Here is a 17,917-nt window from a genome sequence, read left to right as displayed (position 1 = left end):
AGAACCATGGTGGTGGTGGTGGGGCACAAAGCAATTTAAGTATTTTCCTCCAGTTGCCCGGCACTGATTGAGCAAGCAAAGTTTCTGCATATAGTTGGGAGGGAAGTTGGGAACTGGGCTTGGGGATGCCTTGATGATTTCAATTTCTCCAACTGGCACCACCACACATGCACAGGCACATGCACACAGCCAATTCCAGGTGCTGGAGCTCTCCTCTCCCATGACACATGTGTGCATTTTGCAGATATGCACAGAATATAGTTATAGTGCAATAGCGGCCTCTAGTGGTCAGGGTATGTATGGAAGAGTTCAAAATGCTATTGGCCCAATAATGACAGCACGACAGGTACTTCTTTCTTTAAGTAGCAGTTCTCAAACATTTCAGTCTCTGGAGCCCTTTACATTCCTAAACAGAGTCTCAGGGAGGCCCACTAGTGCATGCATGAAGTCTTAGGAAGCCCCAGAGCATACGCAGAGTGGAGCAGCACCAAGTAGATCGTAGCCTCTTATGGTGAGCATGTATATAGTTGGCAACCTTCAGTCTCGAAAGACTATGGTATCGCGCTCTGAAAGGTGGTTCTGGAACAGTGTCTAGTGTGGCTGAAAAGGCCGATTCAGGAGTGACAATCCCTTCCACACTGGGAGCAAGTGCAGTCTGTCCCTGGCCTGTCTCCCTGGCTATGGGCCTTCCTTCTTTGCCTCTTAGCCTCAGACTGTTGGCCAAGTGTCTCTTCAAACTGGGAAAGGCCATGTTGCACAGCCTGCCTCCAAGCGGGCCGCTCAGAGGCCAGGGTTTCCCACTTGTTGAGGTCCACTCCTAAGGCCTTCAGATCCCTCTTGCAGATGTCCTTGTATCGCAGCTGTGGTCTACCTGTAGGGCGCTTTCCTTGCACGAGTTCTCCATAGAGGAGATCTTTGGGATCCGGCCATCATCCATTCTCACGACATGACCGAGCCAACGCAGGCGTCTCTGTTTCAGTAGTGCATACATGCTAGGGATTCCAGCACGTTCCAGGACTGTGTTGTTTGGAACTTTGTCCTGCCAGGTGATGCCGAGAATACGTCGGAGGCAGCGTATGTGGAAAGCATTCAGTTTCCTCTCCTGTTGTGAGTGAAGAGCCCATGACTCGCTGCAGTACAGAAGTGTACTCAGGACGCAAGCTCTGTAGACCTGGATCTTGGTATGTTCCGTCAGCTTCTTGTTGGACCAGACTCTCTTTGTGAGTCTGGAAAACGTGGTAGCTGCTTTACCGATGCATTTGTTTAGCTCGGTATCGAGAGAAAGAGTGTCGGAGATCGTTGAGCCAAGGTACACAAAGTCATGGACAACCTCCAGTTCATGCACAGAGATTGTAATGCAGGGAGGTGAGTCCACATCCTGAACCATGACCTGTGTTTTCTTCAGGCTGATTGTCAGTGTGGAGCACCTGAAAGGGTCTCGGTGGGGCCCAGGGCTCCTAAAAGTACACTTAGACAAATTCTGCTTTAAAAAACAAGGCATGGAGAAGTGATACATTGCTCAGTGCACCTCATCTAGTGGATCTTTATGTACTGAACAGTTCATGTGCAATTCTCAGTTATAACAGCCAGAGACCAGATACTAAAATTGTAGTGAGGTAGGACTTTGAGAGCAGAATGAAAGCAGGAAGATCTAGAAACATTTGCCTGCCTCTCAAATGTGTGACTTGTCTCACCTCCTCAAGCCACCTTGAATCCTTTGCCTTAGAGGCAGCTTTTTCTTGCCTGCATTCATTTTGCAGTAATCATGTGCAGTGGTCTAAGAACTATGTTCTGGGGAAACTGAGGTTCTTTGGCAATCAACTAGTGGGTTATTTATTAAGATTGTTTTATTTATAGCACCTTTCCACCCAGAATCCCTAACCATAACAAAACCATAACAAACCATAACAAAAATAAATTTAGGCATTGCAAAATTTTAAGAAATCCATAAATCATGGTAAAGATCAACCAGACAGCAGTATGAATATAAGATAAGAGAACAGCTGGGGGAGGACAGCTCTCATCAGCAAGATCATTCACTGTAAGCCTAGTTGGAACTAATTCCATTGTGTACAACTTACTCCCAGGAAAGTGTGCAGAGGACTGCAGCCCAAGTTGCAGCCCAAGGAGGGTGCCTGCTTTGGAACATGATCCTAAGCCTGCTTATTTGGAAGTCCCAAGACCAGCAGTTTACTCCAACACAAGCAGGTCAGCCCTGGCATAGAAAATAAGCAGCAGGTGAATCCTCCTATCACTGGCAACAGCAGGACACTTACTGCCATCAGAAGGGCAAGTCCTAAGAGGGAAACTTCCACCCCTTTCAGCTGGCAAGTGCTGCTAGCACACATAGAGGACAGAAAGTCTGCCAAAGGATGACGGGCTGCACTGGAGGAGGGCTTTCTTGTGCCTCACAGAAAGCCCTGGTTTGCAGTGAACATTTGGTTGCAAATTCCTTGAGACCTGAAACTTGCATATGCGACCCATGATTCTAAGTTTCCCACAACATAAGTGCATGTTTGGTTTGGGCCTGAGGCTTCAGTCCTACACACTTTATAGACAGTAAGGCCCACTGAACAAAATGAGACTGAGTAAACATGAGTAAACATGTTTATGATTGTGCTGTGAATTAGGGTAGTTAAAAGGAGGGTTGTGAGAGATGAAGCCAAATAGGCTTCCCAGGGACAAGAGTTTTCAGCAGCTATTTGTCCCACCAATCTGACCTCAGTTCCTCAAGCCACCAGGAGATGCCTGCTTTTAGGATGATACTAGGGGGAGATAAGAGGGGCTGTCAGAAACAATTGGAAATTTGGATATGAAATATAATTAATTAGAATTTATGACTTCACCATTGCCGTAATGTCAGGATGTATATTTAAGGTGTTTGTGTGTTTATATGTTTTAAGTAAAAAAAATTGGCAAAAAATAAAAAAGGAGATGACTGCTTTGGAAGCAAGTTATTCTTGGTCCTGAACAGCATCTTATTTCTTAATGAGAAATTCAATAATGGCACTAGAAGATGGGCTGAAGACACACAACACACACTCACCTTGCTAAAATTAAATTGGGCCCTAATCCTATCCCCTGTCACCAGTGCCAATTTGTATTGGCAACCTTTGTATTGGCAACCTTCAGTCTCGAAAGACTATGGTATCGCGCTCGGAAAGGTGGTTCTGGAACAGCGTCTAGTGTGGCTGAAAAGGCCAATCCGGGAGTGACAATCCCTTCCACACCGGGAGCAAGTGCAGTCTGTCCCTGGTCTGTCACCCTGGCTATGGGCCTTCCTTCTTTGCCTCTTAGCCTCAGACTGTTGGCAAAGTGTCTCTTCAAACTGGGAAAGGCCATGCTGCACAGCCTGCCTCCAAGCGGGCCGCTCAGAGGCCAGGGTTTCCCACTTGTTGAGGTCCATCCCTAAGGCCTTCAGATCCCTCTTGCAGATGTCCTTGTATCGCAGCTGTGGTCTACCTGTAGGGCGCTTTCCTTGCACGAGTTCTCCATAGAGGAGATCCTTTGGGATCCGGCCATCATCCATTCTCACGACATGACCAAGCCAACGCAGGCGTCTCTGTTTCAGCAGTGAATACATGCTAGGGATTCCAGCACGTTCCAGGACTGTGTTGTTTGGAACTTTGTCCTGCCAGGTGATGCCGAGGATGCGTCGGAGGCAGCGCATGTGGAAAGCGCTCAGTTTCCTCTCCTGTTGTGAGCGAAGAGTCCATGACTCGCTGCAATACAGAAGTGTACTCAGGACGCAAGCTCTGTAGACCTGGATCTTGGTATGTTCCGTCAGCTTCTTGCTGGACCAGACTCTCTTTGTGAGTCTGGAAAATGTGGTAGCTGCTTTACCGATGCGCTTGTTTAGCTCGGTATCGAGAGAATGAGTGTCGGAGATCGTTGAGCCAAGGTACACAAAGTCATGGACAACCTCCAGTTCATGCTCAGAGATTGTAATGCAGGGAGGTGAGTCCACATCCTGAACCATGACCTGTGTTTTCTTCAGGCTGATTGTCAGTCCAAAATCTTGGCAGGCCTTGCTAAAACGATCCATGAGCTGCTGGAGATCTTTGGCAGAGTGGGTAGTGACAGCTGCATCGTCGGCAAAGAGGAAGTCATGCAGACATTTCAGCTGGACTTTGGATTTTGCTCTCAGTCTGGAGAGGTTGAAGAGCCTTCCGTCTGATCTGGTCCGGAGATAGATGCCTTCTGTTCCAAAGGCCTGCTTCAGCAGGACCAATACAGATACAGACCAAAGGCCTGCTTCACCAGTGCCAATACAGATGTGCAAAAAGGTTGCATGCTATCATGGTGAGGCAACCCAAAGCCAAACAGGAGGTAAGTAAAAATGCTTTTTATTTACCTCCGCATAAGCCCTTGGGCCACCTACAGGTCTCCTCAGACAGACCACCTATTTTGCTGATGCAGAAGGATTTCTCCAAACTTGGAGAATGGACAGAAAAATGGCAGATGAGTTTCAATGCAAGTAAGTGTAATGTAATACATATTGGGGCAAAACAATCAAAACTTCACATATAGGCTAATGGGTTCTGAGCTGTCTGGGACAGATCAAGAGAGAGATTTTGGGGTGGTGGTGGACAGCTCGATGAAAGTGTCGACCCAATGTGCAGCAGCAGTGAAGAAGGCTAATTCCATGCTTGGCATCTTTAGAAAAGGTATTGAGAATAAAACAGCCAATATTACATTGCCATTGTATATTGTATAATGAAGCCTATGGTAAGGCCACACCTGGAGTATTGCATCCAGTTCTGGTCACCACATCTCAAGAAAGATATAGTGGAAATGGAAAAGGTGCAGAAGAGGGTGAATAAAATAATTAAGAGGAAAGGCTACAGCGTTTGGGGCTCTTCAGTCTAGGAAAAAAGGGGACTGAGGGGAGACATTATTGAGATATACAAAATTATGTAGGGAATGGATAGAGAAGATAGAGAGATGTTCTTGTCCCTCTCACACAATACCAGAACAAGAGGACATCCACTAAACTGAGTGTTCAGAGGATTAGAACAGCAAAATAAAATATCTCTTTACCCAGCATCTAATTAGTCTGTGGAACTCCTTGCCACAAGATATGATGATGGCATATGTCCTAGATGCCTTTGAAAGGGGATTGGACAAGTTTCTGGAGGAAAAGTCCATCACAGGTTACAAGCCATGATGGGTATGTGCAACCTCCTGATTTTAGAAGTCGTCTACCTCAGAATGCCAGATGCAAGGGAGTAACACCAGGATGTAGGTCTCTTGTTGTCTTGTGTGCTCCCTGAAGCATCTGGTGAGCCACTGTGAGATACAGGAAGCTGGACTAGATAGGCCTTTGGCCTGAGCCAGTGGAGCTCTTCTTATGTTCTTATGCTGGCATATGTCCAAAGAGGGAAAGGAGGTGGCGTTGGGGGAGGGGGGGTTTCCAAAAAAGGATATAAGATTCAGCATGTGCTATTGTTCTGTGTATGCTGACATGAGTTCCATGAAGGAAAGGCAAGATTTAAGGAAACAAACTATGCTTCCATGTTCTGTACTGAAATTGACACGTATAAGATCCTGCCTGGGGACATGAAGTGAGACTTGAAAATCCTCTGGTATTTTTCAGGTCACCAAAATTCTTCAAACCTTTTAACCTTGCTTCCAGGCTGACAATTACAATGACTGAGCACCCAATCCTATCCAACTTTCCAGCACTGGTGCAGCTGCAATGCAGCCCCAAGGTAAGGGAACATATGTTCTCATGCCTTGAGGATGCCTCTGGGACTGTTCCTCCACCATAGGTTGCAGTGCATGCTCCATTGGCACAGCTGCAACAGCCCTGGAAAACTGGATAGGATTGGGCCCTTACCTGGCTACAAATTGAAAACTTTTAGTCATACCAGCCAGAAGCTCTTCAAAGGCATAAATGGGTGTCAGAACAAATGTATTCCATTTATGATGATAACACACAGACAAAGAAGCTTGTCTTTAGAGAAAGAAATAATAATGAATGTTTACCTCCTCTCTGTCAAGTGCTTCTTGAAATTCTTTAAGCCTTCTCTCCTCAAATTGTTTTTCTCTGTAAATTCTGTTCTGCCACAACACTTCCTTCTCATGCCGGACATGCATAAGTTGAACAGCAATTCTGCGCTCCTGCTGGGACTGCCTCATCAGTCGATTGATGAGCTGCTCTTCTCTATATGCCTCCTAAAGTAAAAACAAAACAAAACAAAAAACGCCACCAGCAATATACCTGGGTAACTACTACCACGCTTACCAAAATAAAAAAGTGACATGATTTAAGAGATTACAGGTATGCCACTGCTATGCAGTCTCTACATCATACATCATCAGAAGGCAGAGTGTCTAACTCACTTCTTGTGCTTCATGGGCTATTAATTGCTCCCTTAACATCTTCCGTCGCCTTTTTTCACGTTGCTCTCGTGCAAAGGTGTCTTCTTCAAGACGTTTTTGAATTTTCCTTATGTATTCATCATCCGAGTACGTGTTCAATAGCTCAGTGATTGCTGGAGTTGTTTGATCAAACACCTGCATCATGCTAACAAAATAATCCAATGGAATATGTTTCATAGAAGTGACTGACTGCACAATCCTAAACTTACCTGACACCAGCACAGCAGCTGCTGCTGCGTAAGCAACTTGTAAGCAAGCTGCACGGGCAGGAAGCCCTGCACCATCTCACTGGTGAAGTTGTGGCCACAACTTTAGCCGGCACAAATTTGAGTAGCCCCACTGGGGTAAGGGGACAAATTTTAAAGCCCCAGCTTTTATCTGGTGCAAGTCCAAAGAGACAAAGGGTGCATGCCAGCAGCTACTGGAGGGGACAGCATCCAGCGCGTCAGCAAGCCAGGTACCACCCTTTTCCACTTCCATCGTGCCCCCCTTCCCCGTTTGGCATTCCCCCTGCTAACCTACCTGAGTCAGCAGGCCTTCCCTGACCCGCTGCTGTGTGTGAGGCCACTGTGGCCTCTCTGCCAGCAGGAAAAGGAAATTATTTGTTCCAAACAATACCTTTCAGTAAGTTTGGTGACGGAAGGCATGATGCTGTCTTTCCTCATCTGCTTTTCAAACTTCCTAATTTCTGTGTATGTGTTCTGGAAAAATGGAAAATAAGTATATTTGAACTGCCTAGCTTTGGTTCAATGCCTTGTAATAATACATGAGAAAAGAGTAAAGCAGCTGGTGGCTTAAATCCATCGTGAAACACTGTCACTATTTATAACAAAACAATGAAGAGTCCACTTACTCCTTTCAAGCTAACAAACTTATTGATCCATAAACCTTTGGAAAGTGCAGTTCACACTTCACCAGCTCAGATTTCATCAGACTATAGACTCACAAAATAAAGCCAGTGGTATTTAAGGTACCACAAGACTTTTGGCCATTTTTGCCGACCCACCAGGCCAAACATGGAGCAGCAGGGGCTCAATAAACTTCCTGTTTTTGCTACACATCAGAGACTGTTCAAGCAATCGCCAAGCACCTAGTAAGCCACAACACTCTATTATTTGTAGACTTACCTTGCAACCCTACAAACACTTTCATGGGGATAAGTTCCAATGAACTCAATAGGGCTTACTTTTGAATAGATGTGCACTCAAGATAAGGAATTTTCATTCCCTTACCCTGGGGCCCTCCACTGCCCAAGTGGGTGTCCTCATCTATGCCAACTATTTTGATGTTGCAGAAGCAAAGAGAGTAAGGAAGAGAGGACAGGGAACAGGGATAGGATCCTGGAGCATGTTGGTGCTGCCAGGATCCACTCCCTTCCCCATTCCATCTCCCACCTACCCTCTCCCCACTCAGACACTTCCCATTCCTCCCCCTCTCTGCCCCTCTCTTCCTTTTGCCTACCATCCATGCTAGCTTACTTGTGCTCTTCTAGGTAGCCAGCTGGGGCAGTGAGTCACTGAAATGGTGATCATATGGTCATTTACAACAGCAGAATCTCAAACTTAAAGATTAGTTAGGATTGGGAAGTAAGGCTACAATTCTATGCAAATTAACATGGGTGGAAGTCCTACTAAACATAATTAGATTTACTTCTGTGTAAACATGAATAGGCTAGTGCTCTAAAACACCTTTCATATTTAGCTGCAATATCTTTAAATTCCATTTTTCAATGCATTTGTTTTTATGCATTTGTTTTAAATTATTGAGTTTGAGATGAAATGACCTAGATCAGTGGTTCCCAAACTGGTGGGTTATGACCAGCCAGGGAAGCACTTGTCCCTGACTCTTTAAGACACAGGGAAAGAGAAAGACAGCAATACAATCCCCAGGAAAACCGGACGGTGAAAACCCTTCCCATCCCCGGCAGCAGCACGATCCAGGGATTGCATTACTGCCATAGCCCCTCCCCCTCACATACTTACAGTGCACTTACTCACATACTTACAGTGTACTTACTCACATACTTACATACTTACAGTGTACATACTTACATACTTACAGTGTACTTACTCACATACTTACAGTGCACCCTTGTAGGCATTTGGAAAGCACTGACTTAAGATTGTTGAAGTATATTAGGTTTAAAGGTAGGAATAAGTGGCAGGAGAAGAAAACACACTAATGAAGAAATTTGAAGTTGATTCATTTTTCTTGTATAGTCTTAGTAGCATAGCTGTGTGCGAGTGGCTGGCTATGAGGGATTTCATAAGCTCATGCACTTACCATACCATATGGCATTTTCAACCATATCACTAGGTATGGCAATGAAGAACCACTGCACATGATTCCCATTTTCAGCAGCAGCTGTGTGCATGTGTTTTTTAAACATATCTCTTACATTACCGTAAGTCAGAGGTTTTCAGACTGGGGCATCGCGATGCCCCAGCCTGAAGGCCCTGCCCTCTGCCCCCTTAAGGGGCGGGGGCAGGGAGGAGGCAGCAACCCGATCTCCAGGATTGCGCTGCTCAGAGGGGCTGCAGGGCCTGGGATGCACTCACCTGTCCCTGCAGCATTGTCCTGGGGGTGTGGATAGACCTGTGTGAGCACCTGCAGGGCTCCCCAGCTGGTTCAAAGTGAAAGTAGAGTGATCGCGCTCTACTTCCACAAGTGAAAGCGCAGGTGGAAGCGCAAGTGCGATCGCTGTACTGTGAACCAGCTAGGGAGCTCACGAAGGGCTCCCCACACCCCCAGGACGATGCTGCAGGGACTGGTGAGTACATCCCAGTCCCTGCAGGCCCCCTGAGCCGCGCAATCCTGGGGATCGTGTCACTGCCTTCCCCCTGCCCCTGCTGCTTCCCCCCACCCCCGCAAGGACTTACTGCACTTTTCAAACTCCTGGAGAGTTTGAAAACCGCAGCCCTAAGTTAAATACTGGAGAAACCTTTTATTTAGATCCTAAATGAACCAAACTGAAGAGATAAAATTAGGCTATGGATGGATTCCCCCCCCCCACACACACACATATTTGTATATATTAAACAGCAGTATTTTCTGTTTCCAAAATGTGTCAGTCCAACTCAGCTGTTTCAGATCCCAAGTCATTTATTACTCTGTGTCTACCACATAGCCTCTTCCAAGGTTTATTCTATATACTCGTACAATGCTGCTCCCATTTAGTCAAACATAAAGATATTGTCTGACATACATGTCTTCATCACACGTTATGGTTACACAGGAGACATGAAATAGATAATGTTGTAAACATCTTTTCCAGGTATCACATATAATAGCCCTTACCACTGGGTGAAAGTCTATGAATGGGGTGCTTGATAAATTCACAACTAGTGCACAGTTTGGTGGTGGGAAAAAACTGTTTATATTTTTTTAAAAAAATCAGCAGTTTTAAAAGACCTGAACTTACCTCTGCTTCCTTTTTCTTTTTAAGTACTTTTTGTGCTTCAATTGCCTTTAGAGTTTGCTGTGGCATTGGTTTCGGAATCTGGACGATCGCTGCTTGAATCTTAGCCATTATCTCATGTTGTCGCTGTTTCTCTACATGTTTCTAAATATCCAAGGAAAGACTAATGAGCTACTAAAATCAGGCTTCAAAAGAGGTTAGAATTACCCACAAAGCAATTTTATTTTAGAGAGAACTCATGATAGAGTCATCTCCAGCCCACACAAACATTTTAAAGGCAGGTTTTTTTTAATGCATGCCCCTCCCCCAAAAGGAGTGGGCCATAAAAACAATAAGATACTAGAATTTCTCCGCACTGTGAACACGATTATTACACACTGTGTCAAAAATGGTTTTGCAAATCATTGGGGGGAACTGTACCATTGCAAATAGCAAGAACAATTTGGCATAGAACTTTTCCTTAAGCAAACCATGAGCCAGCAATTTCCTTAAGTGCAAGTCAAACACAATCCTATCCCCTTTTTGGCAAGTGAAACCCACACACTGTGTGAGGTCATGATGCCATATGATCTAGGGATTTCTGTTAGAAGTGGAATGAAGCTACATCAAAGCCAGCATGTTTCCTGCCACCTCCACTTCCATAATTGTGACCTGTGAATTTCACAGCAAAACAAAGAGATGTTCTTAAAGCAGATTTATGTAATGTAACGTGCAATTAGTACTTCTAATTTAACACTCAACCAAAGACAAAAGCGAGAATTAGGACCCCCACCTGCAATTATACTGTGATTCAGCACAATTTGGAAAATTATTATCATATACACGCCTTCCCCTTGTTCCCCCCACTCCACACACAGAAACTGTACCTAATTAGCATGACTTATTGGAACAGCCCTCCTTTTCAAAACCTCAGTCATGTTTTAGATTAAAACGGATTTTAGGCATCATTAAACTTCACAGAGAAGATAAAGACCCCACACCCATCTCCAGAAGGGGGTGTGGAATTTCACACCATAATTCCATACTTTCAAGTGGCATTTCAAATGACAGTGCCCTGAACTAAACTGCACCAGAGGCATATATTTAGATGTAAGTGATGCGTAAGTGTTTGACAGGTGAATATCGCTTTCCTGTTGCAATGCAAAATTTGACCAATGGAGAAAAACAGTATCTCACCAAAGATAAAAACCTTGATCACAGAACAGAGATCTATTTTGTAAACTGCTTTGTGAACTACTTTTTATTGAATAGTGCTATTTAAATATTCTTTTTTGATATGCAACCCCCATCCCTATAATTAGTGCTCAGTTGTAGCCCACTTAACTAGCTGGAAATGTCTTTTGATGTATCAAAACGATTATTATACACTGATATGTCAAAAGATATCCCATGGGGCACTAGTTGTTCCTTGTGACTATTTACCTTTCCTCAGCACCGGGTTAGGTGGCTTGTAGACACCAATTAAACATCCCATTCCTGATGCAGATTTTTAATAAGTTAAGGAGTTTTTAAAATCTTTTCAAACATTTTATAATGTTTTTAAATGTTTTAAACATGTCAAAATGTTTTTAAACAAAACAATTTTAAAAATGTATCTAAAACTATAGTATACTGTTGCTGTTAACTTGTTGCTGCTGCTGTTTTGGCTTTTAATTCTATTACAAACAGGTAACCTCCAAAACTGATGCTGAGAGGACGGATATATAGACACTGCCAGGTTTCAAAGAGCTGTTCTAGGTGAACTCCCAAGACTCGGATTAGCCCTGCAACATGAGAACACAATGGACTTTGCTTTGCCCCTTAAAGGTAGTAATGAAGATGTCAGGTACACATGTCTTGGGAGGGAGTTCCACGATCTGCATGTCACCAATGAAAAGACCTTATCTCCGGTCACCATTCACTTCATCTCAGAAAGCATGGTATGCAGAAGAAGGCCTCCCATGCAGATCATTAACAGTTGGCACCAACACCTTTAACTTAGCCCATACCTATGATGACCCACACCAAAAAACTACAGTATCTCAGCACTGCCTTCTGGAACCTACCTGCTAGGATGGAGAAGAACTACTGCAAATCCAGAAACACACTACAGTCAATTGTATTAAACATCGCTTATTTTAGAATTTTTTTTTTAATAAAAGAAAGACAGAATTGAATAGTTCTCCCATCCAAAACTGACATTTTGCAGTTACCTTACTGGGGATATCCCCATGGAAATGATTCAAGAGAAGGTTCTAACACATGCTGGCATCAACATGAATTCAGCAAACCAAATTCGTTATATTTTTCAGAATTGCACTGGATCTTATTTCTGATTCTCACTGGAGCTTTTCTAGATCCACTGCATCACCACTAGAAGGAGATAACTTGTTCTGCAAATTCATTTAATAAGACTCATCCTTTGATACTATGATGGTACAACCCAGCCCCTTAGGCCATTCTAACACGCACTTCCATTCCCAAAAATCCCTGTATGTAAGTACAACATGCCGACTCAGTGCTCTAATGGAGAAAACTAGTTTCATTTGCAATATTTGGAAAAAAGAACACTAAAGGGAATATGATAGAGATTTATAAAATTATGCATGTGGAAAGGGAGCGCTCGTTCTCACTCTTAAAAAAATAGAACATGGGGGTCATTCAATGAACACCTGAAGTTGCCTTGTGGCAGTAACAGGCAGAAGAAAGTACAATGCACAATTCATATGAAGCTTGTTGCTGCCCTAAGATGTACTGACAGTCAATTACATAGTTTTCAAAAGAAATTGGACTCTATCAGGAAGAAGCGGGTTATCAGCAGCTATTATTCATCATGGTTATATGGAACTTGCATGTTCAGAGACAGGGTGCCTCAGTATGCCTGTTTCAGGGGAGCAACAGCTCCACACAGCAGAATGGCTGCAATCTATACACACTGAACTTGGGAGTAAGTCCCACTGAATTCAATGGAATTAACTTCTGAGTAGACATGCACAGGTTTGCACTATAAAGGTCTGCACTGGATAAATCAGAGGCTGAAGTATAAAGGAAATCACAAACATTTTCTGCAACTCTAGGGTAGAAGAAAGAAAACCAACTTTTCACCTTTTCCAAATCTTGAGCTTTCTTCTCCTCCTGAATTTTCTTTGCTTTCTGTTGGTCCACATATTGCATTTGAGCCATCTTAGTTTCCAAGTACTTTGTTCTGTTGCGAAAGTTGTCTGAAATCTGCTGGAGTGACAGGTCAGCCTGACGCGGCACTAGGGTTTTAAGGCGCTGAAACGAGAAATTTCCAAAATAATTGAAGAAATGTAGAATAAATGGTATCCATTAAATTACTCACAAGCCTGCAACTTATGAATTCAAATTCATCTTAGAGCCTAATTATCTTCCTACACTGCGAATATCCATCATGGGAATAAAGGCTGCTGGAGGTCTCTCTGAGGTAAGGGGACTTTTGTCTCCTTGCCCTGGGGTAAGACCCAAAAGCCACAAGGGGGCTACTTGGGTTTGCGCCAGCAAAACAGCTTGAACAAGTCAGAGCAGCCTTGTGTTGGTGAATCAGACCTGGGAGGAGAGGTAGGATATGGTGGTAGCCACTGCCACTTATCCTACCCCCTCCCTGCTCTTCCCCACCATTACAACCCTTCCCCACCTCCATTCCACCCAGTGGCGTCACTAGGGTTCGTGTCAACCGGGATGCCAGTGTGTCACCCCCCCATGCAGTGGGTGGGGCAACACCCCAGGTGGTCGGCGTGGTGAGGTACCATCACTCCGCCCCCACTGGTTTTTTGGCTGTACCTTTTGATAGAACAAGGATAGAACACATTCTGCATGAAATTATGCATTGATTGATATATAACAGGGGTGCTCAAACGCTGGCCCTGGGGCCACTTGTGGCCCTCGAGGACTCCCAATGCATCCCTCAGAGAGACCCCAGTCTCCAATGAGCCTCTGGCCCTCCGGAGGCTTGCTGGGGCCCGCACTGGCCTGATGCAACTGCTCTCAGCATGAGAGCGACTGTTTGACCTCTCGCGTGAGCTGTGGGATGAGGACTCCCTCCACTGCTTGCTGTTTCACTTCTGTGATGCAGTAGCAACAGCAAAAGAAAGGCCAGCCTTGCTTTGTGCAAGGCCTTTTATAGGTCTTGAGCTATTGCAAGACCATTCATTCATACAAGTTCATCTTTAATATATTCATTTATGTAAATTTATTCCAATTTGAAATGTAAATTAATTATTTTCTTCCCTGGCCTCTGACACAGTGTCAGAGAGATGATGTGGCCCTCCTGCCAAAAACTTTGGACACCCCTGATATATAACATGATGGTATCATTCTTCCAAACGGTGATTTTAGTGATTTTGGTCACTAGTGGTGTCACACACTCCTCCCGGGTGTCAACTTACTAACACCTTATTGCAGCAGTTCTCAAACTTTTAGCACTAGGACCCACTTTTTAGAATGACAATCTGTCCAAGACCCACCAGAAGTGATGTCATGGTGGAGGCAGTGGCATAGCTAGCGGGGGCGGGGGGGAGCACCTCAGGTACCACCCTTGGGGCGGGCGTAACACCACAAATGCCCCAACATTGCTAACATTGTGAAGGTTCTGGGTAACCCCATCATGCTATATACCGTTGGATGTGAAAATTCCAGTGGAAGGCAATGCAAAAAGCCAGATTGAAATATCTCCTTTCCATCAAAGGTATGGCCAAAAAACCGAAACAAAAAATGCATTGAACCCTATGGAAAATGAAACTGAGCCATATCGCGCGTTTACATATCGACTGGTGCAGCCCACACCACCTGCACCCCCTAGCGACGCCACTGATTCCACCCTCCTCCTGCCCCTTCACTGGCCCGTGCAGAGCTTACTATTCCAACACATGCTGGCCCTGGCAAGCCAGTGCAGGTCTCCCTGCCAGTGCCACAATCTCCTATGCTGTCACAACATAGTTACCAGAGGACAAGTGACTCTGGATTTAATATGGTGTGGTATTCAGGACCTGGTTAGAGATGTAAATGTTACTGAGCCATTGGGGAACAGTGATCATGCTGCGATCTGTTTCGACATGCATGTCGGGGGAAGAATACCGGGCAAATCTCTCACAAAAACCCTTAACTTCAAATGAACGGACTTCCATCAAATGAGGAAGCTGGTTAGAAGGAAGTTGAAAGGGAAGGTAAAAAGAGTCCTATCTCTCCAGAGTGCATGGAGGCTGCTGAAAACAACAGTAATAGAGGCCCAGCAGAAGTGTATACCGCAAAGGAAGAAGAGCTCCACTAAGTCCAGGAGGGTGCCCACGTGGCTAACCAGCCAAGTTAGAGAGGCCATAAAGGGCAAGGAAGCTTCCTTCCATAAATGGAAGTCTTGCCCTAATGAGGAGAATAAAAAGGAACATAAACTGTGGCAAAAGAAATGTAAGAAGGTGATACGGGAGGCAAAGAGAGACTATGAAGAACGCATGGCCAGCAACATTCAGGGGAATAATAAAAGCTTCTTCAAATATGTTAGAAGCAGGAAACCCGCCAGAGAAGCAGTTGGCCCTCTGGATGATGAGGGAGGGAACGGGGAGATAAAAGGAGACTTAGGGATGGCAGAGAAATTAAATGAGTTCTTTGCATCTGTCTTCACGGCAGAAGACCTCGGGATGTGTATGCGCAACCTCCTGATTTTAGAAATGGGTTATGTCAGAATGCCAGATGCAAGGGAGGGCACCAGGATGCAGGTCTCCTGTTGTCTGGTGTGCTCCCTGGGGCATTTGGTGGGCCGCTGTGAGATACAGGAAGCTGGACTAGATGGGCCTATGGCCTGATCCAGTGGAGCTGTTCTTATGTTCTTAACATGATTTAAAGCACATTTGCTTCAGCGTAAGCCAACACTCCGGACCATAGGATTGCACCCTTTGTCTAGGACTGGGTGGTTTCAGCTAAAATAGGGCCTGTGTTTCATTGATATGGTAGAAATCAAAGAGACAGATAAACATGCTGATGGGGTCAGCAACTTGAGTTCTGTAGATTACCATTCAGTGTGCTCTAACCACAATTGCTGGTTGGGGCTCACACAATAAGCAATATACTTTTTTTTTGGCTTATATAATTACAAAAATTGTTTCAAAGAGGTTTCTTAGAAATCAACTGTAAAATATCTAGATTTGTAATGAAATGCTCTGTATTTTTTCCTTCAACAGATAAAAAGGGAATGAAGCCCAGTTCAGATGGGCAACCCAATCCCAAGCAGCCCAGAGCGCAACCAGGCAGTCAATGGTGGCTCCTTGGGGGAAGGGGACTTGGGGGTAGGGGACCTTACTCAAAGGGTAAGGGAAACAGCCCCATAATGGGGCTACTCGATTCGACAGCAGCTCTGGAGCTGCCATAGGAACAGGGAGTCACGTGTCAGACCACATGGTCCCACACAGGGCTCAGGATCTGGTGGAGTTGAGCTCCACCAGTTCTGCCTTCCTCCCACCCCGCTTCTTCCTCCTCTCCCCTCTGCCCACCCTCTCCCCACCTCCCTCTGTCTTGGAATGTCTCCTCCTTGCCTCCCCCCACACTCCCATTCACCTCTCTGTCACCAGGCAGAACATGGGCCCAGCACCAGAGTTGGCCCAGTGCAGGCTCGCACTGGGCTAGTTCCGGTGCTGGGCCTGGAGTAAGGGCTTGCAAATGTGCCTTACAGCATGTTTGTGACAGTGCGTGCCAGCTCACTGCTCTGCATCTGGATTGGCCCTAAGTGGCCAATTGTGATAAAAGCAAAAAAAAAAAAAAGCTAAAGAAGACGATCTTTTAAACTGGAGTTTTTGCAGTAAAATAGGTTCTTGCCATTTTCCTTCCAAGAAAAATGAGAGGAACAGACAGCACAAATTGATATACTTCTGCCACCCCACTGCTCATTTTCCTAAAGAGGCACAGGAGCCATGTGTTAGTGCCTGTTTACACACACTGCTCCTCATCCAGTTAGGGACATGTGTGCAGAAGCCCCCTTCCACAGATATATGCTCCCTTCTTGCAACAAGGTACACTCTTTCAGAAAGCTTTGTTAACAATGCAGAGTTCATCAGTAAAGTGAAGATTTTTTTTTTAATGGCTATTTGGAGTTGCAGGCCAGTCAATCCCAAGTGAAATAAATGATGAAGCACAACATAGACAGCTTGTGAGTGAAAAGAATGCCAACCACTTCAGTGTGAATATGGACTGTGATATGTATCTAATGTAAAGTCATTCTTGCCCTGACAGAAGGAGTACAGCCAATTTAGAGAGAAAGAATGTATGTGAGACGAAGGAACATACATTCTGAAAGGTTCACAGCCGTCTTCTGGGCCTTTTGCCCAATTTCAACTTTCCAAGATGGATAGACTGCAAGTGCTTGCTTCTAGGCAGAAAGTATAAAAACTATGCAGGCACCCGTTGGGAGAAGGCAAAACAAAGAGATCACAGTAATTAAAATGCCTATTACTACAACACACCAATATGGGGGAGAGATAATTTAGGGAATCTCTGAGGGCCCAATCCTATCCAACTTTCCAGCGCTGTTGTAGCTGTGCTAATGGGGTCCATCCTGCATCCTGCCATCGCAGGGCAGTCACAGAAACCTCCTCAAGGGAACAAATGTTCCCTTACCTTGGGGCTGCATTGTGGATGCATCAGTGCTGAAAAGTTGGATAGGATTGGGCCCTCAGTGTATTAAAGTCAGTGGCATGGTGTTTCCTATGGAGGATCAACACCTGTGGAATTCATTTGCTCTGATGGGGTGGCCTCAGCATGTTCTGTGACTCACATTCAAGGGTAGTCCACACAGACAGGGGGGCTTTCTGTTTGCAATGAACCTCCACACCCACAGCTGACTCCTTGAGTACCTGTCATAGTTTGAAACAGCTCTGTTTTGTTGATAGCTTTGTTGTGGCTTCAGAAAACATAGCAAGATCTATTTCAATTTTGCTTTTGAACAGTGTTGATTTTTAACTTGTCAGTTACCTATTTTCTCTGTAGTGTTATTTATTAATAAATTTGTTCCTAAAATGTATTAAAATATGTATCTAAGCCATATAATAGCTCTCAATATAAAAATACAATGAAATGGGCAGCCCAGACAACCTCAGCGTAAGGGGATATTATTCCCCTTACCTTATGTTGAGG

The 17,917-nt window shown here is 44.8% G+C and overlaps 1 protein-coding gene across 1 annotated transcript in view; it reads right to left on the bottom strand.

Moving 5' to 3' along the window:
• Nucleotides 1–17,917, bottom strand: part of SPEF2 (sperm flagellar 2) — a 126,178-nt gene that overhangs the window by 96,081 nt on the left and 12,180 nt on the right. The window contains exons 4-8 of the mRNA XM_066618176.1: nucleotides 12,887–13,057; nucleotides 9,806–9,946; nucleotides 7,003–7,085; nucleotides 6,346–6,529; nucleotides 5,989–6,177 (exon numbers count right to left, since the gene is read on the bottom strand). Coding sequence (XP_066474273.1) covers nucleotides 5,989–6,177; nucleotides 6,346–6,529; nucleotides 7,003–7,085; nucleotides 9,806–9,946; nucleotides 12,887–13,057 — 768 coding nt within the window. The remainder of the gene's footprint in view (nucleotides 1–5,988; nucleotides 6,178–6,345; nucleotides 6,530–7,002; nucleotides 7,086–9,805; nucleotides 9,947–12,886; nucleotides 13,058–17,917) is intronic.

This window comes from Tiliqua scincoides, chromosome 2, assembly GCF_035046505.1.
Source record: "Tiliqua scincoides isolate rTilSci1 chromosome 2, rTilSci1.hap2, whole genome shotgun sequence".
In the NCBI taxonomy this organism is placed as follows: Eukaryota; Metazoa; Chordata; class Lepidosauria; order Squamata; family Scincidae; genus Tiliqua; species Tiliqua scincoides.
The sequence above is the reverse complement of the archived record's forward strand: the minus strand, read 5'-3'. Positions and strand labels throughout refer to the sequence as shown.